The sequence below is a fragment of the Callionymus lyra genome, chromosome 17 (genome assembly GCF_982586985.1).
Source record: "Callionymus lyra chromosome 17, fCalLyr1.hap1.1, whole genome shotgun sequence".
NCBI classification, from domain to species: domain Eukaryota; kingdom Metazoa; phylum Chordata; class Actinopteri; order Syngnathiformes; family Callionymidae; genus Callionymus; species Callionymus lyra.
In genome coordinates, this window is record NC_141834.1 from 20,338,056 (window position 1) to 20,357,435 (window position 19,380).

At 36.4% G+C, this 19,380-nt stretch overlaps 1 protein-coding gene across 1 annotated transcript in view; it reads left to right on the forward strand.

Moving 5' to 3' along the window:
• Window positions 1-4,401: 4,401 nt before the first annotated feature.
• LOC148062950 (intermediate conductance calcium-activated potassium channel protein 4-like) overlaps window positions 4,402-19,380 on the forward strand; it is a 17,133-nt gene continuing 2,154 nt past the window's right edge. Inside the window, exons 1-3 of the mRNA XM_087812388.1 lie at window positions 4,402-4,744; window positions 8,487-8,576; window positions 13,173-13,603. Of these exons, the coding sequence (XP_087668514.1) occupies window positions 4,511-4,744; window positions 8,487-8,576; window positions 13,173-13,603 (755 nt within the window). The 5' untranslated portion in view covers window positions 4,402-4,510. The remainder of the gene's footprint in view (window positions 4,745-8,486; window positions 8,577-13,172; window positions 13,604-19,380) is intronic.

Sequence of the window (19,380 nt, forward strand, 5' to 3'; positions counted from 1 at the left end):
TGACTCAACTTTGTTCTGCAACAGTAGAAGGAACTGCTGTGTGCAGTCGCTGAAGGCCGCTGATCTTCCTCCTCCAGGACTGTCGAGAAAATAATCTTCCTGGATTCGGTTTTTACAACAACATGTGTATGAATCTGGTTCATTTGATCTATTTGATGAGCTTTAGACATGTTTTAAAAATGCTTCAAAATTTAAACAAAATTAAATTAAAATAGAAAGTTGTAAACTGAAATGCTTGCAAGTATTCAAGACTTGAGGTGAAAATGTTAAATTAAGTGAAAAAGGTTGAGAAGAAGAAAAAATCGAAGTAGTAGTAGTATAATAATTAGTAGTAGAAGTAGTAGTATTATAATAATTAGTAGTAGAAGTAGTCGTATAATTAGTAGTAGAAGTAGAATAAGTAGTAAAATTAGTAGTGGGAGTAGAAGTAGAAGTAGAATAATTAGTAGTAGAAATAGTCGTAGAAGTAGTAGTGGGAGTAGAAGTAGTAGATTTAGGAGTAGAATTAGAATAAGTAGCAGTAGAAAAATCAGTAAAGGTAGTAATAGAAGTAGTATAAGTAGTATAAGTAGTCTTACCTAGTAGAATAAGTAGAAGAAGTACTAGTAGAAGTACCTAGTAGAAGTATAATTGGTAAAAGCATTAGTAGGATTAGTAGTAGTATGAGTAGTAAAAGTAGAAGTAGAATAAATAGTAGAAGTAGTCGTACCTTATAGAAGAAGCAGTAGAAGTAGAATTAGTAGTAGAAGTAGAATAAGTAGTAAAATTAGTAGTGGGAGTAGAAGAAGTAGAAGTAGAATAATTAGTAGTAGAAATAGTCGTAGAAGTAGTAGCGGGAGTAGAAGTAGTAGATTTAGGAGTAGAATTAGAATAAGTAGCAGTAGAAAAATCAGTAAAGGTAGTAATAGAAGTAGTATAAGTAGTATAAGTAGTCTTACCTAGTAGAAGAAGTAGTATAAGTACTAGTATAAGTACCTAGTAGAAGTATAATTGGTAAAAGCATTAGTAGGATTAGTAGTAGAATGAGTAGTAAAAGTAGAAGTAGAATAAATAGTAGAAGTAGTCGTACCTTGTAGAAGAAGCAGTAGAAGTAGAATTAGTAGTAGAAGTAGAATAAGTAGTAAAATTAGTAGTGGGAGTAGAAGAAGTATAAGTAGAATAATTAGTAGTAGAAATAGTCGTAGAAGTAGTAGTGGGAGTAGAAGTAGTAGATTTAGGAGTAGAATTAGAATAAGTAGCAGTAGAAAAATCAGTAAAGGTAGTAATAGAAGTAGTATAAGTAGTATAAGTAGTCTTACCTAGTAGAAGAAGTAGTAGAAGTACTAGTATAAGTACCTAGTAGAAGTATAATTGGTAAAAGCATTAGTAGGATTAGTAGTAGAATGAGTAGTAAAAGTAGAAGTAGAATAAATAGTAGAAGTAGTCGTACCTTGTAGAAGAAGCAGTAGAAGTAGAAGTAGTAGTAGAAGAATAAGTAGTAAAATTAGTAGTGGGAGTAGAAGTAGAATAATTAGTAGTAGAAATAGTCGTAGAAGTAGTAGAAGTAGTAGTGGGAGTAGAAGTAGTAGATTTAGGAGTAGAATTAGAATAAGTAGCAGTAGAAAAATCAGTAGAAGTAGTAATAGAAGTAGTATAAGTAGTCTTACCTAGTAGAAGAAGTAGTAGAAGTACTAGTAGAAGTACCTAGTAGAAGTATAATTGGTAAAAGCATTAGTAGGATTAGTAGTAGAATGAGTAGTACAAGTAGAAGTAGAATAAATAGTAGAAGTAGTCGTACCTTGTAGAAGAAGCAGTAGAAGTAGAATTAGTAGTAGAAGTAGAATAAGTAGTAAAATTAGTAGTGGAAGTAGAAGTAGAATAATTAGTAGTAGAAATAGTCGTAGAAGTAGTAGAAGTAGTAGTGGGAGTAGAAGTAGTAGATTTAGGAGTAGAATTAGAATAAGTAGCAGTAGAAAAATCAGTAGAAGTAGTAATAGAAGTAGTATAAGTAGTATAAGTAGTCTTACCTAGTAGAAGAAGTAGTAGAAGTACTAGTAGAAGTACCTAGTAGAAGTATAATTGGTAAAAGCATTAGTAGGATTAGTAGTAGAATGAGTAGTAAAAGTAGAAGTAGAATAAATAGTAGAAGTAGTCGTACCTTGTAGAAGAAGCAGTAGTAGTAGAATTAGTAGTAGAAGTAGAATAAGTAGTAAAATTAGTAGTGGGAGTAGAAGAAGTAGAAGTAGAATAATTAGTAGTAGAAATAGTCGTAGAAGTAGTAGTGGGAGTAGTATAAGTAGTATAAGTAGTATAAGTAGTCTTACCTAGTAGAAGTAGTAGAAGTACTAGTAGAAGTACCTAGTAGAAGTATAATTGGTAAAAGCATTAGTAGGATTAGTAGTAGAATGAGTAGTAAAAGTAGAAGTAGAATAAATAGTAGAAGTAGTCGTACCTTGTAGAAGAAGCAGTAGAAGTAGAATTAGTAGTAGAAGTAGAATAAGTAGTAAAATTAGTAGTGGGAGTAGAAGAAGTAGAAGTAGAATAATTAGTAGTAGAAATAGTCGTAGAAGTAGTAGAAGTAGTAGTGGGAGTAGAAGTAGTAGATTTAGGAGTAGAATTAGAATAAGTAGCAGTAGAAAAATCAGTAGAAGTAGTAGTAGAAGTAGTATAAGTAGTATAAGTAGTCTTACCTAGTAGAAGAAGTAGTAGAAGTACTAGTAGAAGTACCTAGTAGAAGTATAATTGGTAAAAGCATTAGTAGGATTAGTAGTAGAATGAGTAGTAAAAGTAGAAGTAGAATAAATAGTAGAAGTAGTCGTACCTTGTAGAAGAAGCAGTAGAAGTAGAATTAGTAGTAGAAGTAGAATAAGTAGTAAAATTAGTAGTGGGAGTAGAAGAAGTAGAAGTAGAATAATTAGTAGTATAAATAGTCGTAGAAGTAGTAGAAGTAGTAGTGGGAGTAGAAGTAGTAGATTTAGGAGTAGAATTAGAATAAGTAGCAGTAGAAAAATCAGTAGAAGTAGTAATAGAAGTAGTATAAGTAGTCTTACCTAGTAGAAGAAGTAGTAGAAGTACTAGTAGAAGTACCTAGTAGAAGTATAATTGGTAAAAGCATTAGTAGGATTAGTAGTCGAATGAGTAGTAAAAGTAGAAGTAGAATAAATAGTAGAAGTAGTCGTACCTTGTAGAAGAAGCAGTAGAAGTAGAATTAGTAAAATCATTAGTAGGATTAGTAGTAGAATTAGTAATAGTGGAGTTAGTAGTAAAAGTATAATAATAAGTAGTAAAACAAGTAGTATTAGTGGTAGAAGTAGACAAAAGTGTTTTTAAAGTTGAATGAAGTTTCTAGGTGTGAGTAGATGAATGAAACAGCTGCATTTTGTGAACGAGCAATATTTGATCAGAGTTTGTCTTCAGCATTTACACAAATATTATTGTCAACATTTTCCGACAGATCTTCTTAATTGAAGAACATAATATATAATTGTGCCTTTGATGTTTCATGTTAAAATAAATATCTATTTTATAAAAACTATGATTTGTCCTGCAGTTTTACAAACCATCACCTCATATTATGTTGTAGTTACAAAGACACTGTTTCTTTATGCGACATCACACTCATCAGACGTGGTCATTTAAGTCCTTGCAGGAGCCAAGGTTTCAAGTATGTAGGTTCCCACATAATTTGGTATGATCCTTGTTACCATATAAACAATATACTTCAATTATGATCAATCAATTATATAAAATAAAAGATTTAGATCAATTTAATTCCCATCAAAATGTCTTGTACTAATGTTTATTGTTGTTGATATATTTAACATTATTTTATTTATTAATTTGGTAATTAAACTTCATCATTTTGGTTTAATTATCATTTTATTATAGTTGTTTTCGTTATTTGTATGTGTCGTAATATAATGTATGTTTAATCATGTTTTTTTTCAACTGCTGACACATCTCAATGAATGATAAACGTGTATTATAACAACACTGGGTGATAAAGATACATTTATCTTCTATATTTAACAATAACATTTCTTATATTGATTTTAAATGATTGTTATAATTTAATTGATAAATAACGTCTCGTTATAATTAGTATTTTCCAAGGACGTGTCAAAGTGCTAAAGAACTCGCTTTATAGACAATAAATAAAAGTTCTTTTGTTATGGTTGTAATGTTTCTCTTGGTCGGCAGGTGTCGCTGCTGAGCTGACGCTTCCCTTCCAGACGCTCCAGTGATCGTTTTATTCTATTATCTTGTGGATCATTTTCACTTGTTCGTCACAAAAAAATCCACCGGTTCCGATTCTATTTGTTCAAGATTCTAACGATGAGACGCGCAAAAGTGAGGCACGCGCACGCGCTCGCGCTCACGGATCCCGCGTGCGTAAAAACGCGCAGAGGCGGTTGCTGGGACTCGAGCTCTGGACGGGATCCGAGTCGGACCATGAGTCCAGACCATGAGTCCAGACCGTGAGTCCAGACCGTGAGTCCAGCGGGTCTGGGGCGCAGCGAGGACGCGCAGGATGAAGTGCGTCAGCCGTGAGATCCGCGGCGCAGACTCCACGCAGGTGTCGGTGCCGCTGTCGCTGCCCGGGAGGCGGCTGGTTCCGATGGAGGGAGAAGACTTGTACCGGCTGCGGGACCGGAAGGTTCTGCTGGAGGACAAGAAGCGTCTGTGCGCGCTGGCTCTGGGCGCCGCGCTGCTGGGGATCCTGCTCATGGTCGTGCACGCGGAGATCTGTCCGTACGTTCACACGGTACGTTAGCGCTCCAGTGTTCCGAGGAACAAACGATTGATCTTTTAATCTGATGTTCAGTTAACAACAGTCATCTGTGACTCATTTGCTACTTTTTTATTTAAAAATAAATGTAGAAACAGGCATTTTAAAGACATTTCGTAAGACACATAAAAACAATCGTTACCAGCTCGTGTTTGATCAGATATACTTTGTTTATTGAAACATTAATTATCTAAAAATATTCCATGTTAACTCTAGTTAAGTGAAATTAAAGTGATCGAGAAAATAAAGGTTTTATATTTTATTCTCACAGTTAAACATTGATTGATTGATGGTCATAAAGTAGGTGAATGTACACTTGGACATGGTAACATATGGATGGATGGATGGATGGATGGATGGCTGGAAAGATGGATGGATGGATGGATGGATGGATGGATGGATGGATGGATGGATGGATGGATGGCTGGAAAGATGGATGGATGGATGGATGGATGGATGGATGGATGATGGATGGATGGATGGATGGATGGATGGATGGATGGATGGATGGATGGATAGATACATGGATGGATGGTTGGATGGATGGATGGATGGATGGATGGATGGATGGATGGATAGATACATGGATTGATGGTTGGATGGATGGATGGATGGATGGATGATAGATGGATGGATGGATGGATGGATGGATGGATGGATGGATGGATGGATGATGGATGGATGGATGGATGGATGGATGGATGGATGGATGGATGGATGGATGGATGGATGGATGGATGGATGGATATATGGATGGATGGATGGATGGATGGATGGATGGATGGATGGATGGATGGATGGATGGATATATGGATGGATGGATGGATGGATGGATGGATGATAGATGGATGGATTATCCGTCTCTGATTATAATTCTGACGTTAAACTAAAGAACATAAAAGCTTAAGAAACTTTCTGATATAAAAGGTAAGAATCAAAGCTCACACGTCTCAGTCGTTAATCACGGTTGTGTAGGAGTGTGTAGCATTAAAAACACACAACTTTTTTCATCCATTAATCCTGGACAAAAGTTTCTTCTGTGTGCGATTATAAAGTCAATTTGATCTGGGATCGTTCCCAGATCGGGAAACCGGTCCTGGAAAAACCTGCTCCTGGTCCTTGAACCTTCTTGACGAGTGAGTTTTTCAGACACAAAGCGCTGCCAATACTTGATGTTTTCTTCGTTAACCCTGGAAGCTCTGGAGTCTGTCTGGTGCTGCCGAGGCGTGAGAATTCGGACTCGGAAAAGTTTCCTCCAGCATCGGGAGTCGCCTCCACACCTGCGCCCTGAACCTTCCCGACCTCCTGATTAGTGAGTGCGTACGCACAGATCCCTCCACGATAACAACCCCGGGCCCCACAATCATTAACCCCCCCAACAACCCTCCCCGACCCCCGTGGAAAAAAGCTCCGGAGCACGCATCCGACCCCCTTTATCGTACGCCGCCATTGATTACAGCGCCAGCAAAGACTCGCATGTGTAAGCGACTGCGATCCGTGGAGAATCCATGGAAATACTGCCGTCAATAATGAACCTGATATTCCCACGAAATTAGACCCCGAGGGAAGGAACGCTGGGATTAGCAACTCCACTGTGGAACTGACGATGCTCCGAAAACTATTGATATAGGAAAACATTTTCTGAGGAACTCTATGAATAGGAGTTTATAAATGATACCTTAATATTCAAAGTGTTACGGGGTGGTCTGTCCCTACTGTATCCTTCATGTGTTGCGGGGTGGTTTAGCCTAACAGAGCAAAAAGATAAGATAAATGACATTTATTTATGAGTCATCTTGAGAACTCCAGACATATTGATGTATGTATTAGTGCTGTGATGTCATCATAAGAAACAGTGTCTTTGTGATGACCCAGGATGTGTTACGGGGTGGTCATTTACCTACTGTGTCTATCATGTGTGGTGGTTTATCTTAACAGACCAAAAAAATAGATGTTAAATCACATCACTCCATCCATATTGATGTATAAATTAGTGCAGTTTTTGATGTCACCTAAAGAAACAGTGTCTTTGTGATAGCCAGAAAGTGTAACGGGGTGGTTATTTCCCCACTGTATCCATCATGTGTGGTGGTTTATCTTAACAGCCATAAAAAGAGATGTTGAATCACATCCATCACTCCAGCCATATTGATGTATATATTAGTGCTGTTTGTGATGTCATCTAAAGAAACAGTGTCTTTGTGATAGCCAGAAAGTGTTACGGGGTGTTTATTTCCCCACTGTATCCATCATGTGTGGTGGTTTATCTTAACAGCCATAAAAAGAGATGTTAAATCACATCCATCACTCCAGCCATATTGATGTATATATTAGTGCTGTTTGTGATGTCATCTAAAGAAACAGTGTCTTTGTGATAGCCAGAAAGTGTAACGGGGTGGTTATTTCCCTACTGTGTCTATCGTGTATGGTTGTTTATCTTAACAGACCAAAAAAAGAGATGTTAAATCACATTACTCCAGCCATATTGATGAATATATTAGTGCTATTTGTGATGTCACCTAAAGAAACAGTGTCTTTGTGATAGCCAGAAAGCGTAATGGGGTGGTTATTTCCCTATTGTGTCTATCATGTGTGGTGGTTTATCTTAACAGACCAAAAAAAGAGATGTTAAATCACATTACTAGAGCCATATTCATGAATATATTAGTGCTGTTTGTGATGTCATCTAAAGAAACAGTGTCTTTGTGATAGCCAGAGAGTGTTACGGGGGGATCATTCCCAAACTGTGTCTATCATGTGTGGTGGTTTATCTTAACAGACCAAAAAAAGAGATGTTAAATCACATCACTCCAGCCATATTGATGAATATATTAGTGCTGTTTGTGATGTCATCTAAAGAAACAGTGTCTTTGTGATAGCCAAGTGTTACGGGGTGGCATTTTCAACTGTGGGATGAGCTTGAACTTAGAATATTAAAAAAATAAATCATGCTTTCATTTTAAAAAAATAAAAAAATATTAGGGGCATAAATGTCAATGACAGCATTTATTTTTTGTTTTAATTAACATGTTTCTTTTGGCACGAGAACAAATGTGTTTGAGGTATCCCTTGTGTTGTCTCAGGGTCAATGTGACCCGAAGGCACCCAACACCCCTATATATAATTTGATTTTTGTTTTTATAGTATTTAAAAGTACAATATTTTGATATATCGTGATATTATGGTATCGTGACACATATTGTTTTTTCATGTTCTTGCTCATACACAACCCTATATATATATATACAGTATATATATATACAGTATATATATATACAGTATATACTGTATATATATATATATATATATATACAGTATATATATATACAGTATATACTGTATATATATAACTCAATAACTCAGTATAAGTTAATTAGGTTTAATTGGTAAAACATTTTAAATCAAGATTTTCGTCATACAGTTGCATTTAAAAAACAATATTTATGGAGTTTTTTTCCCCCACATTTGAAGTGAATTTTCTCTCTCTGTGCTTCTGGATCTTTGAAGGTTTTGAGCCTGAAGGAAACAAGAAGATCATACTTTCATTATCTCCAGAGGTCACGACCTTCAGCCTCAGACTTCCTTCAGGAGACTTTTCTGAAGACGTTTTTCTTCTTCTCTCATGATTAGATGTTAATATTTCTACTCCTGGAGCGTTTCTGTGTGGTGATGGTGGAGCTTCACGCTCGATTCTAATCCCTTGTTCTCACGTCCACAGCTCTCCAGTGTGGTCATCAACTGCTGCATCAGTCTGTCCACCGGCTGTTTGCTGCTGCTCGTCACTGCCTATCATTACAAGGACGTCAGGGTGAGTTCTTCTCAAGGTCACCTCTTCTCAAGGTCACATGCTCAGATGAACATCACAAACTGACATCCAATTCACAAGTCAACCGTGAGGATCTTCTACAGGATCATCTGGTCAAGACGATGATCCTGGCGTTGTCTCAGGGTCAATGCGACCCAAAAGCCCGAGAACAAATGCGTTTGAGGTATCCCTTGTGTTGTCTCAGGGTCAATGCGACCCAAAAGCTCGAGAACAAATGTGTTTGTGGTATCCCTTGTGTTGTCTAAGGGTCAATGTGACCCGAAGGTCCGAGAACAAATGTGTTTGAGGTATCCTTTGTGTTGTCTCTGGGTCAAGGTGACCTGAAGGTCTGATAACAAATGTGTTTGAGGTATCCCTTGTGTTGTCTCAGGGTCAATGTGACCTGAAGGTCCGAGAACAAATGTGTTTGTGGTATCCCTTGTGTTGTCTAAGGGTCAATGTGACCCGAAGGTCCGAGAACAAATGTGTTTGAGGTATCCCTTGTGTTGTCTCAGGGTCAGTGCGACCCGAAGGCCCGAGAAAAAATGTGTTTGAGGTATCCTTTGTGTTGTCTCGAGGTCAAGGTGACCTGAAGGTCTGATAACAAATGTGTTTGAGGTATCCCTTGTGTTGTCTCAGGGTCAATGTGACCTGAAGGTCCGAGAACAAATGTGTTTGAGGTATCCCTTCTGTTTTCTCAGGGTCAGTGCAACCCGAAGGCCCGAGAAAAAAATGTGTTTGAGGTATCCTTTGTGTTGTCTCTGGGTCAAGGTGACCTGAAGGTCTGATAACAAATGTGTTTGAGGTATCCCTTGTGTTGTTTCAGGGTCAATGTGACCCGAAGGTCCGAGAACAAATGTGTTTGAGGTATCCCCTGTGTTGTCTCAGGGTCAATGCGACCCAAAAGCCCGAGAACAAATGTGTTTGTGGTATCCCTTGTGTTGTCTCGGAGTCAAGGTCAACGACCTCCTTGGCGTTAAGAAAAAGATTAAATGACTCTCAGAAGCAAGAAATTGTGAAAACAATCTTGAAAAACAACACAACAACATATTTAGGGTTAAAACCACAATAAATACAAAGTTAAATCAACTTTTTTCTAACACAGAAACAAGTCTGATGGTGAAGGATCTCCATCACTGTCTGGTCTTCAGCTGCAAACTGACTTTTGACATGAAAAAATAACCAGTATCATCTCCTGGGATGATGACCTTGAGCTCATATCTGCTTTTATTTCAACCTGGTGGACACTCATGTGTACTACACAAGCTAGTCGGTTGTCAGGGGTTCGTACTGCAGACACTGAAGTGTGCGAGTGCAGCGAAGAGATAGCGAGCGGACGAGGGCGCGGTGATTGTTCCGCAGAGACACAGTCGTTTCTTGGCTCAGAGCAAACATTTGAGGTTGTTTTCTTTAATATTAGTGTTTTTATTCGATTGATTGAAGCATGAAAAATACCTTCCAGGCTTCATTCCAGACGAACGCGGTAAACGTTGAATATCGAGTTAAACATCTCAGAGTTTCCGTCTTTTATTTCTGTGACGCATCATCGTAAACAAACTTCAACTCATCGAACAAAAAAATATCATCACGTTGTTTGTCATGAAACTCAATCGGAAACATTTACTTTATTAAGAACAGTTTTTAAAAAATATTTCCATATTTTCAAAGTATCATTTATCTTAATGTCACTGTAGCTCAGTTATTAAAGTCAAACATATTTTTCGTCATTATATGAATAAAAAATAAAAAATTCTGTCAAAAGTTGTGTCCAAGGAATGAAAACAATATTTTTATCCCTTGTGTTGTCTCAGGGTCAAGGTCAACGACCTCCCTGGCTTCCATAAATAGGTCAACATATTTGTTTTCGGGTCTTTGGGTCACATTGACCCTGAGATAATACAAGGGCTATTTCAAACACATTTGTTTTCGGGTCTTGAGGTCACATTGACCCTGAGATAACACAAGAGATACCACAAACACATTTTTTTGGGTCTTAAAGTCACATTGAGATAACACAAGGGATACAACAAACACATTTGTTATCGGGTCTTTGACTCAAATTGATCCTGAGATAACACAAGGGATACCACAAACACATTTGTTTTCGGGTCTTATGGTCACATTGACCCTGAGGTAACACAAGGGATACCACAAACGCGTTTGTTTTCGGGTCTTTGGGTCACACTGACTCTGAAATAACGCAAGGGATACCACAAACACACTTGTTTTCGGGTCTTATGGTCACATTGACCCTGAGGTAACACAAGGGATACCACAAACACGTTTGTTTTCGGGTCTTTGGGTCACACTGACTCTGAGATAACGCAAGGGATACCACAAACACACTTGTTTTCGGGTCTTATGGTCAAATTGACCCTGAGGTAACACAAGGGATACCACAAACACGTTTTTTTCGGGTCTTTGGGTCACACTGACTCTGCGATAACGCAAGGGATACCACAAACACATTTGTTTTCGGGTATTTAGGTCACATTGACCCTGAGATAATACAAGGGATACCACAAACACATTTGTTTTCGGGTATTTGGGTCACATTGACCCTGAGATAATACAAGGGATACCACAAACACATTTGTTTTCGGGTCTTTGGGTCACATTGACCCTGAGGTAACACAAGGGATACCACAAACACGTTTGTTTTCGGGTCTTTGGGTCACATTGACCCTGAGATAACACAAAGGGTTAAGGTTACATTTTGATATTGAATTCAAAAGCTGCAAATGTAAAAATTGTGGATTTATAACATTTGTTTTTAAATAATTGGATTATATATATATATATATATATATATATATATATATATATATATATATATATATATATATATATATATATATATTATCAATCTCTATGTGGAAAAAAATATATTTTTGATATTTTGATTTTTATCAAATTTAAAGGCTATGCATTAAAAAATATTGAGATTATAATTGTTATTTTTGAATAACTGGAATAAGTAAAGTAAACTCTATGTGTATAAAAAAACACATCAATTAAAAAACTTTGAAAATAAATTATTAAGAAAATCTAAAAAACAATTAAACTTTTCAACATAGAAATTGTGTTTTTAACAATTGAATTAAAAAGCTGGAACATTTTCAAAATCAATGTATTTTTGGTACTAATATTACATTTTTCATTAAGATTTAATTGTTATAGTAAACTCTACGTGTACAAAAAAATATTTAAAATAAAAAAACATTTTTTTCTAATAAATGATACAAAAGAAACCCAAACCAAAAACATTTTTTTAATATAGAATTGAACAATTATTATACATTTATTATAAATGAATGAATAAAAGTGTAAACTGTAACATTTATTATGAATGAATGAATAAAAGTGTAAACTTTAACATTTATTATAAATGAATGAATAAAAGTGTAAACTGTAACATTTATTATGAATGAATGAATAAAAGTGTAAACTATAACATTTATTATGAATGAATGAATAAAAGTGTAAACTTTAACATTTATTATGAATGAATGAATAAAAGTGTAAACTTTAACATTTATTATGAATGAATGAATAAAAGTGTAAACTTTAACATTTATTATAAATGAATGAATAAAAGTGTAAACTGTAACATTTATTATAAATGAATGAATAAAAGTGTAAACTGTAACATTTATTATAAATTAATGAATAAAAGTGTAAACTTTAACATTTATTATAAATGAATGAATAAAAGTGTAAACTGTAACATTTATTATAAATGAATGAATAAAAGTGTAAACTGTAACATTTATTATAAATTAATGAATAAAAGTGTAAACTTTAACATTTATTATAAATGAATGAATAAAAGTGTAAACTTTAACATTTATTATGAATGAATGAATAAAAGTGTAAACTTTAACATTTATTATAAATGAATGAATAAAAGTGTAAACTTTAACATTTATTATGAATGAATGAATAAAAGTGTAAACTGTAACATTTATTATAAATGAATAAATAAAAGTGTAAACTGTAACATTTATTATAAATGAATGAATAAAAGTGTAAACTGTTACATTTATTATAAATTAATGAATAAAAGTGTAAACTTTAACATTTATCATGAATTAATGAATAAAAGTGTAAACTGTAACCTTTATTATAAATGAATGAATAAAAGTGTAAACTGTAACCTTTATTATAAATGAATGAATAAAAGTGTAAACTGTAACCTTTATTATGAATTAATGAATAAAAGTGTAAACTGTAACCTTTATTATGAATTAATGAATAAAAGTGTAAACTGTAACCTTTATTATGAATTAATGAATAAAAGTGTAAACTGTAACATTTATTATGAATAATGAATAAAAGTGTAAACTGTAACATTTATTATGAATAATGAATAAAAGTGTAAACTGTAACATTTATTATGAATTAATGAATAAAAGTGTAAACTGTAACATTTATTATGAATAATGAATAAAAGTGTAAACTGTAACATTTATTATGAATAATGAATAAAAGTGTAAACTGTAACATTTATTATGAATTAATGAATAAAAGTGTAAACTGTAACATTTATTATGAATTAATGAATAAAAGGAAGTGACATCATGTATCATCTTCTACCAGCTCTTCGTCGTGGACCACCACCAGGTGGACTGGCGTATCGCCATGAGCAGCCCCAGGATCCTGGTCATCGCTCTGGAGCTGACGGTCTGCTCCGTTCACCCCGTGGGTTCGTACCTGCAGCTTCACGCCAACTCGTCTTCGGCGGCGCCGCTGTGCGACCCGGAGCGCGGCGCCGGGATCCTGGCCGACCTGGAGCTGCTGTCCTCGGTGCTGATGTTCCTGCGTCTGTACCTGGTGCACCGGGCCGTGCTGCTGCACAGCAAAGTGCTCCTGAGCGCCTCCTACAGGAGCATCGGTTCGCTCAACAACATCAACTTCACTTTCCGCTTCGTCCTCAAGGTTCTGATGAACAAGTATCCGACCAGAACCTTACTGGGCTTCATACTGTTCTTCTGGCTCACCACGTCCTGGATGCTCACACTGTGTGAGAGGTACACACACACACACACACACACACACACACACACACACACACACACACACACACACACACACACACACACACACAGACACACACACACACACACAGCTACACACACACACTCACCTACACGCACACATACACACTCACCTACACACACACTCACACTCACCTACACACACACATCCAGACTCAACTACACACACGCACACACACACTCACACAAACGCACACACACACTCACCTACACACACACACACACACACACAAACTCACCTACATACACGCACACACTCACAAAAACGCTGACACACACTCACCTAGAAACACACACAACCACACTCACCTACACGCACACAAACGCACACACTCACCTACACACACACACTAACCTACACACATGCACACACTCACACAAACGCACACACACTCACACATACAGTCACCTACACACTCACCTACACACACAAACGCACACAAACTCACACACACACTCACCTACACAAACACACACACTCACACACACACTCACCTACACACACAAGTCTGTATTTTGTCAAGAATCTGTCTATACCCTAAGTATCTCGATAAAGGGTAAACAATATATAGTGATACTCTAGTATCAAGTATATATGTGTAGTATTGTCCAGTACTTAACTCTGTAAATGATTTTAAATATCGATACAGTATCGTCAACAGTATCTTATTGTTCCTTTAGGAGCGAAGGACGTAATGACTGCTGCCATCTAGTGGCTGGACGTTTATTTGCAACACAAAAATGAACAAACAGTGTTAAATAATAAAAGGGTATTTTATACAAAATGTATTGAAATGTAAACAATAAAATACCTACGATTACAAATAATATAAGATTTTAAAGCAAAAATAAATAACTAATAAAATATCGATACAGTATCGTGAAGAGATATTTTGCAATATTTCAGCGAATACTTTGTTTTTCACACTCGTGTTAGTGTTGTGTGTTTAGTCATCGACTCACAAGTCATGGTTTCACTGACATCACAGTCACGGATGAAGTCGTGTCCAGTAAACATGTCATTTGAAGGACATGACAGTAATCAACTCTGGACGTGACTCACAACAACAAACAAACCTCAGATACAAAAACACTTGTGACCTTGAATAAATATACACTAAAATCTTTTAGTATCTGTATGTCATGACATGAGAGTAAATATGAGTCATAGACAAATAGAGTATATTCATATATTTAAAAACTCATGATTTGAATAAGTTATTCAACAAACTGTTGAGAGTTTCGTGTTTGTTTCTCTTCGGGCTGATTAGAGTCAAACTGCTGTAAAGTACTGCACGAGTAAAAGTGTTCAAGGTATCAACGACATTATCTCCACAGGAAGGAAAACACACTTTGTTTATCTCTCACTCTTTCCTGTCAAGACATGTCCTCACATTTTGAAAAGTGTTTTCACTTAAAAGTTAAGTAAAGTAACGGTTATTTGTGAAGATGATTCTAGACCAGGGTCACAAAGTACTTTAACAATCAAAAACAATACACAGTTAAAATATATACTTCAAAAGATCAAGATAAGAGCAGATGATCAGCGGCAACAAGACAGTTCAGAAAAAGCTCAAATAAAAGTGTCTTGAGATGTTTCTAGAAGGAGTCAGTAGATCATCAAACACAGATGTTTCTTGAAGGAGTCAGTAGATCATCAAACACAGATGTTTCTTGAAGGAGTCAGTAGATCATCAAGCACAGATGTTTCTTGAAGGAGTCAGTAGATCATCAAACACAGAGATGTTTCTTGAAGGAGTCAGTAGATCATCAAACACAGATGTTTCTTGAAGGAGTCAGTAGATCATCAAACACAGAGATGTTTCTTGAAGGAGTCAGTAGATCATCAAACACAGATGTTTCTTGAAGGAGTCAGTAGATCATCAAACACAGATGTTTCTTGAAGGAGTCAGTAGATCATCAAACACAGATGTTTCTTGAAGGAGTCAGTAGATCATCAAACACAGATGTTTCTTGAAGGAGTCAGTAGATCATCAAACACAGATGTTTCTTGAAGGAGTCAGTAGATCATCAAACACAGATGTTTCTTGAAGGAGTCAGTAGATCATCAAACACAGAGATGTTTCTTGAAGGAGTCAGTAGATCATCAAACACAGATGTTTCTTGAAGGAGTCAGTAGATCATCAAACACAGATGTTTCTTGAAGGAGTCAGTAGATCATCAAACACAGATGTTTCTTGAAGGAGTCAGTAGATCATCAAACACAGATGTTTCTTGAAGGAGTCAGTAGATCATCAAACACAGATGTTTCTTGAAGGAGTCAGTAGATCATCAAACACAGAGATGTTTCTTGAAGGAGTCAGTAGATCATCAAACACAGATGTTTCTTGAAGGAGTCAGTAGATCATCAAACACAGATGTTTCTTGAAGGAGTCAGTAGATCATCAAACACAGATGTTTCTTGAAGGAGTCAGTAGATCATCAAACACAGATGTTTCTTGAAGGAGTCAGTAGATCATCAAACACAGATGTTTCTTGAAGGAGTCAGTAGATCATCAAACACAGATGTTTCTTGAAGGAGTCAGTAGATCATCAAACACAGATGTTTCTTGAAGGAGTCAGTAGATCATCAAACACAGATGTTTCTTGAAGGAGTCAGTAGATCATCAAACACAGATGTTTCTTGAAGGAGTCAGTAGATCATCAAACACAGATGTTTCTTGAAGGAGTCAGTAGATCATCAAACACAGATGTTTCTTGAAGGAGTCAGTAGATCATCAAACACAGATGTTTCTTGAAGGAGTCAGTAGATCATCAAACACAGATGTTTCTTGAAGGAGTCAGTAGATCATCAAACACAGATGTTTCTTGAAGGAGTCAGTAGATCATCAAACACAGATGTTTCTTGAAGGAGTCAGTAGATCATCAAACACAGATGTTTCTTGAAGGAGTCAGTAGATCATCAAACACAGATGTTTCTTGAAGGAGTCAGTAGATCATCAAACACAGATGTTTCTTGAAGGAGTCAGTAGATCATCAAACACAGATGTTTCTTGAAGGAGTCAGTAGATCATCAAACACAGATGTTTCTTGAAGGAGTCAGTAGATCATCAAACACAGATGTTTCTTGAAGGAGTCAGTAGATCATCAAACACAGATGTTTCTTGAAGGAGTCAGTAGATCATCAAACACAGATGTTTCTTGAAGGAGTCAGTAGATCATCAAACACAGATGTTTCTTGAAGGAGTCAGTAGATCATCAAACACAGATGTTTCTTGAAGGAGTCAGTAGATCATCAAACACAGATGTTTCTTGAAGGAGTCAGTAGATCATCAAACACAGATGTTTCTTGAAGGAGTCAGTAGATCATCAAACACAGATGTTTCTTGAAGGAGTCAGTAGATCATCAAACACAGATGTTTCTTGAAGGAGTCAGTAGATCATCAAACACAGATGTTTCTTGAAGGAGTCAGTAGATCATCAAACACAGATGTTTCTTGAAGGAGTCAGTAGATCATCAAACACAGATGTTTCTTGAAGGAGTCAGTAGATCATCAAACACAGATGTTTCTTGAAGGAGTCAGTAGATCATCAAACACAGATGTTTCTTGAAGGAGTCAGTAGATCATCAAACACAGATGTTTCTTGAAGGAGTCAGTAGATCATCAAACACAGATGTTTCTTGAAGGAGTCAGTAGATCATCAAACACAGATGTTTCTTGAAGGAGTCAGTAGATCATCAAACACAGATGTTTCTTGAAGGAGTCAGTAGATCATCAAACACAGATGTTTCTTGAAGGAGTCAGTAGATCATCAAACACAGATGTTTCTTGAAGGAGTCAGTAGATCATCAAACACAGATGTTTCTTGAAGGAGTCAGTAGATCATCAAACACAGATGTTTCTTGAAGGAGTCAGTAGATCATCAAACACAGATGTTTCTTGAAGGAGTCAGTAGATCATCAAACACAGATGTTTCTTGAAGGAGTCAGTAGATCATCAAACACAGATGTTTCTTGAAGGAGTCAGTAGATCATCAAACACAGATGTTTCTTGAAGGAGTCAGTAGATCATCAAACACAGATGTTTCTTGAAGGAGTCAGTAGATCATCAAACACAGATGTTTCTTGAAGGAGTCAGTAGATCATCAAACACAGATGTTTCTTGAAGGAGTCAGTAGATCATCAAACACAGATGTTTCTTGAAGGAGTCAGTAGATCATCAAACACAGATGTTTCTTGAAGGAGTCAGTAGATCATCAAACACAGATGTTTCTTGAAGGAGTCAGTAGATCATCAAACACAGATGTTTCTTGAAGGAGTCAGTAGATCATCAAACACAGATGTTTCTTGAAGGAGTCAGTAGATCATCAAACACAGATGTTTCTTGAAGGAGTCAGTAGATCATCAAACACAGATGTTTATAGAAGGAGTCAGTAGATCATCAAACACAGATGTTTCTTGAAGGAGTCAGTAGATCATCAAACACAGATGTTTCTTGAAGGAGTCAGTAGATCATCAAACACAGATGTTTCTTGAAGGAGTCAGTAGATCATCAAACACAGATGTTTCTTGAAGGAGTCAGTAGATCATCAAACACAGATGTTTCTTGAAGGAGTCAGTAGATCATCAAACACAGATGTTTCTTGAAGGAGTCAGTAGATCATCAAACACAGATGTTTCTTGAAGGAGTCAGTAGATCATCAAACACAGATGTTTCTTGAAGGAGTCAGTAGATCATCAAACACAGATGTTTCTTGAAGGAGTCAGTAGATCATCAAACACAGATGTTTCTTGAAGGAGTCAGTAGATCATCAAACACAGATGTTTCTTGAAGGAGTCAGTAGATCATCAAACACAGATGTTTCTTGAAGGAGTCAGTAGATCATCAAACAAAGATGTTTCTTGAAGGAGTCAGTAGATCATCAAACACAGATGTTTCTTGAAGGAGTCAGTAGATCATCAAACACAGATGTTTCTTGAAGGAGTCAGTAGATCATCAAACACAGATGTTTCTTGAAGGAGTCAGTAGATCATCAAACACAGATGTTTCTTGAAGGAGTCAGTAGATCATCAAACACAGATGTTTCTTGAAGGAGTTAGTAGATCATCAAACACAGATGTTTCTTGAAGGAGTCAGTAGATCATCAAACAAAGATGTTTCTTGAAGGAGTCAGTAGATCATCAAACACAGATGTTTCTTGAAGGAGTCAGTAGATCATCAAACACAGATGTTTCTTGAAGGAGTCAGTAGATCATCAAACACAGATGTTTCTTGAAGGAGTCAGTAGATCATCAAACACAGATGTTTCTTGAAGGAGTCAGTAGATCATCAAACACAGATGTTTCTTGAAGGAGTCAGTAGATCATCAAACACAGATGTTTCTTGAAGGAGTCAGTAGATCATCAAACACAGATGTTTCTTGAAGGAGTCAGTAGATCATCAAACACAGATGTTTCTTAAAGGAGTCAGTAGATCATCAAACACAGAAGTTTCTTGAAGGAGTCAGTAGATCATCAAACACAGATGTTTCTTGAAGGAGTCAGTAGATCATCAAACACAGATGTTTCTTGAAGGAGTCAATAGATCATCAAACACAGATGTTTCTTGAAGGAGTCAGTAGATCCATCAAGCGCAAAGAGAGAGGAAGATCGTTCCAAAGTGTGTTCAGGAACCATCAGTAGATTCTGATCCACGGACCTCAGAGCCCGAGCTGGGGTGTAAGTCTGGATCAGATCACTGATGGAAGGTCTGACCATGAATAGATCTGAAAGTAAGAACCAGAATTTT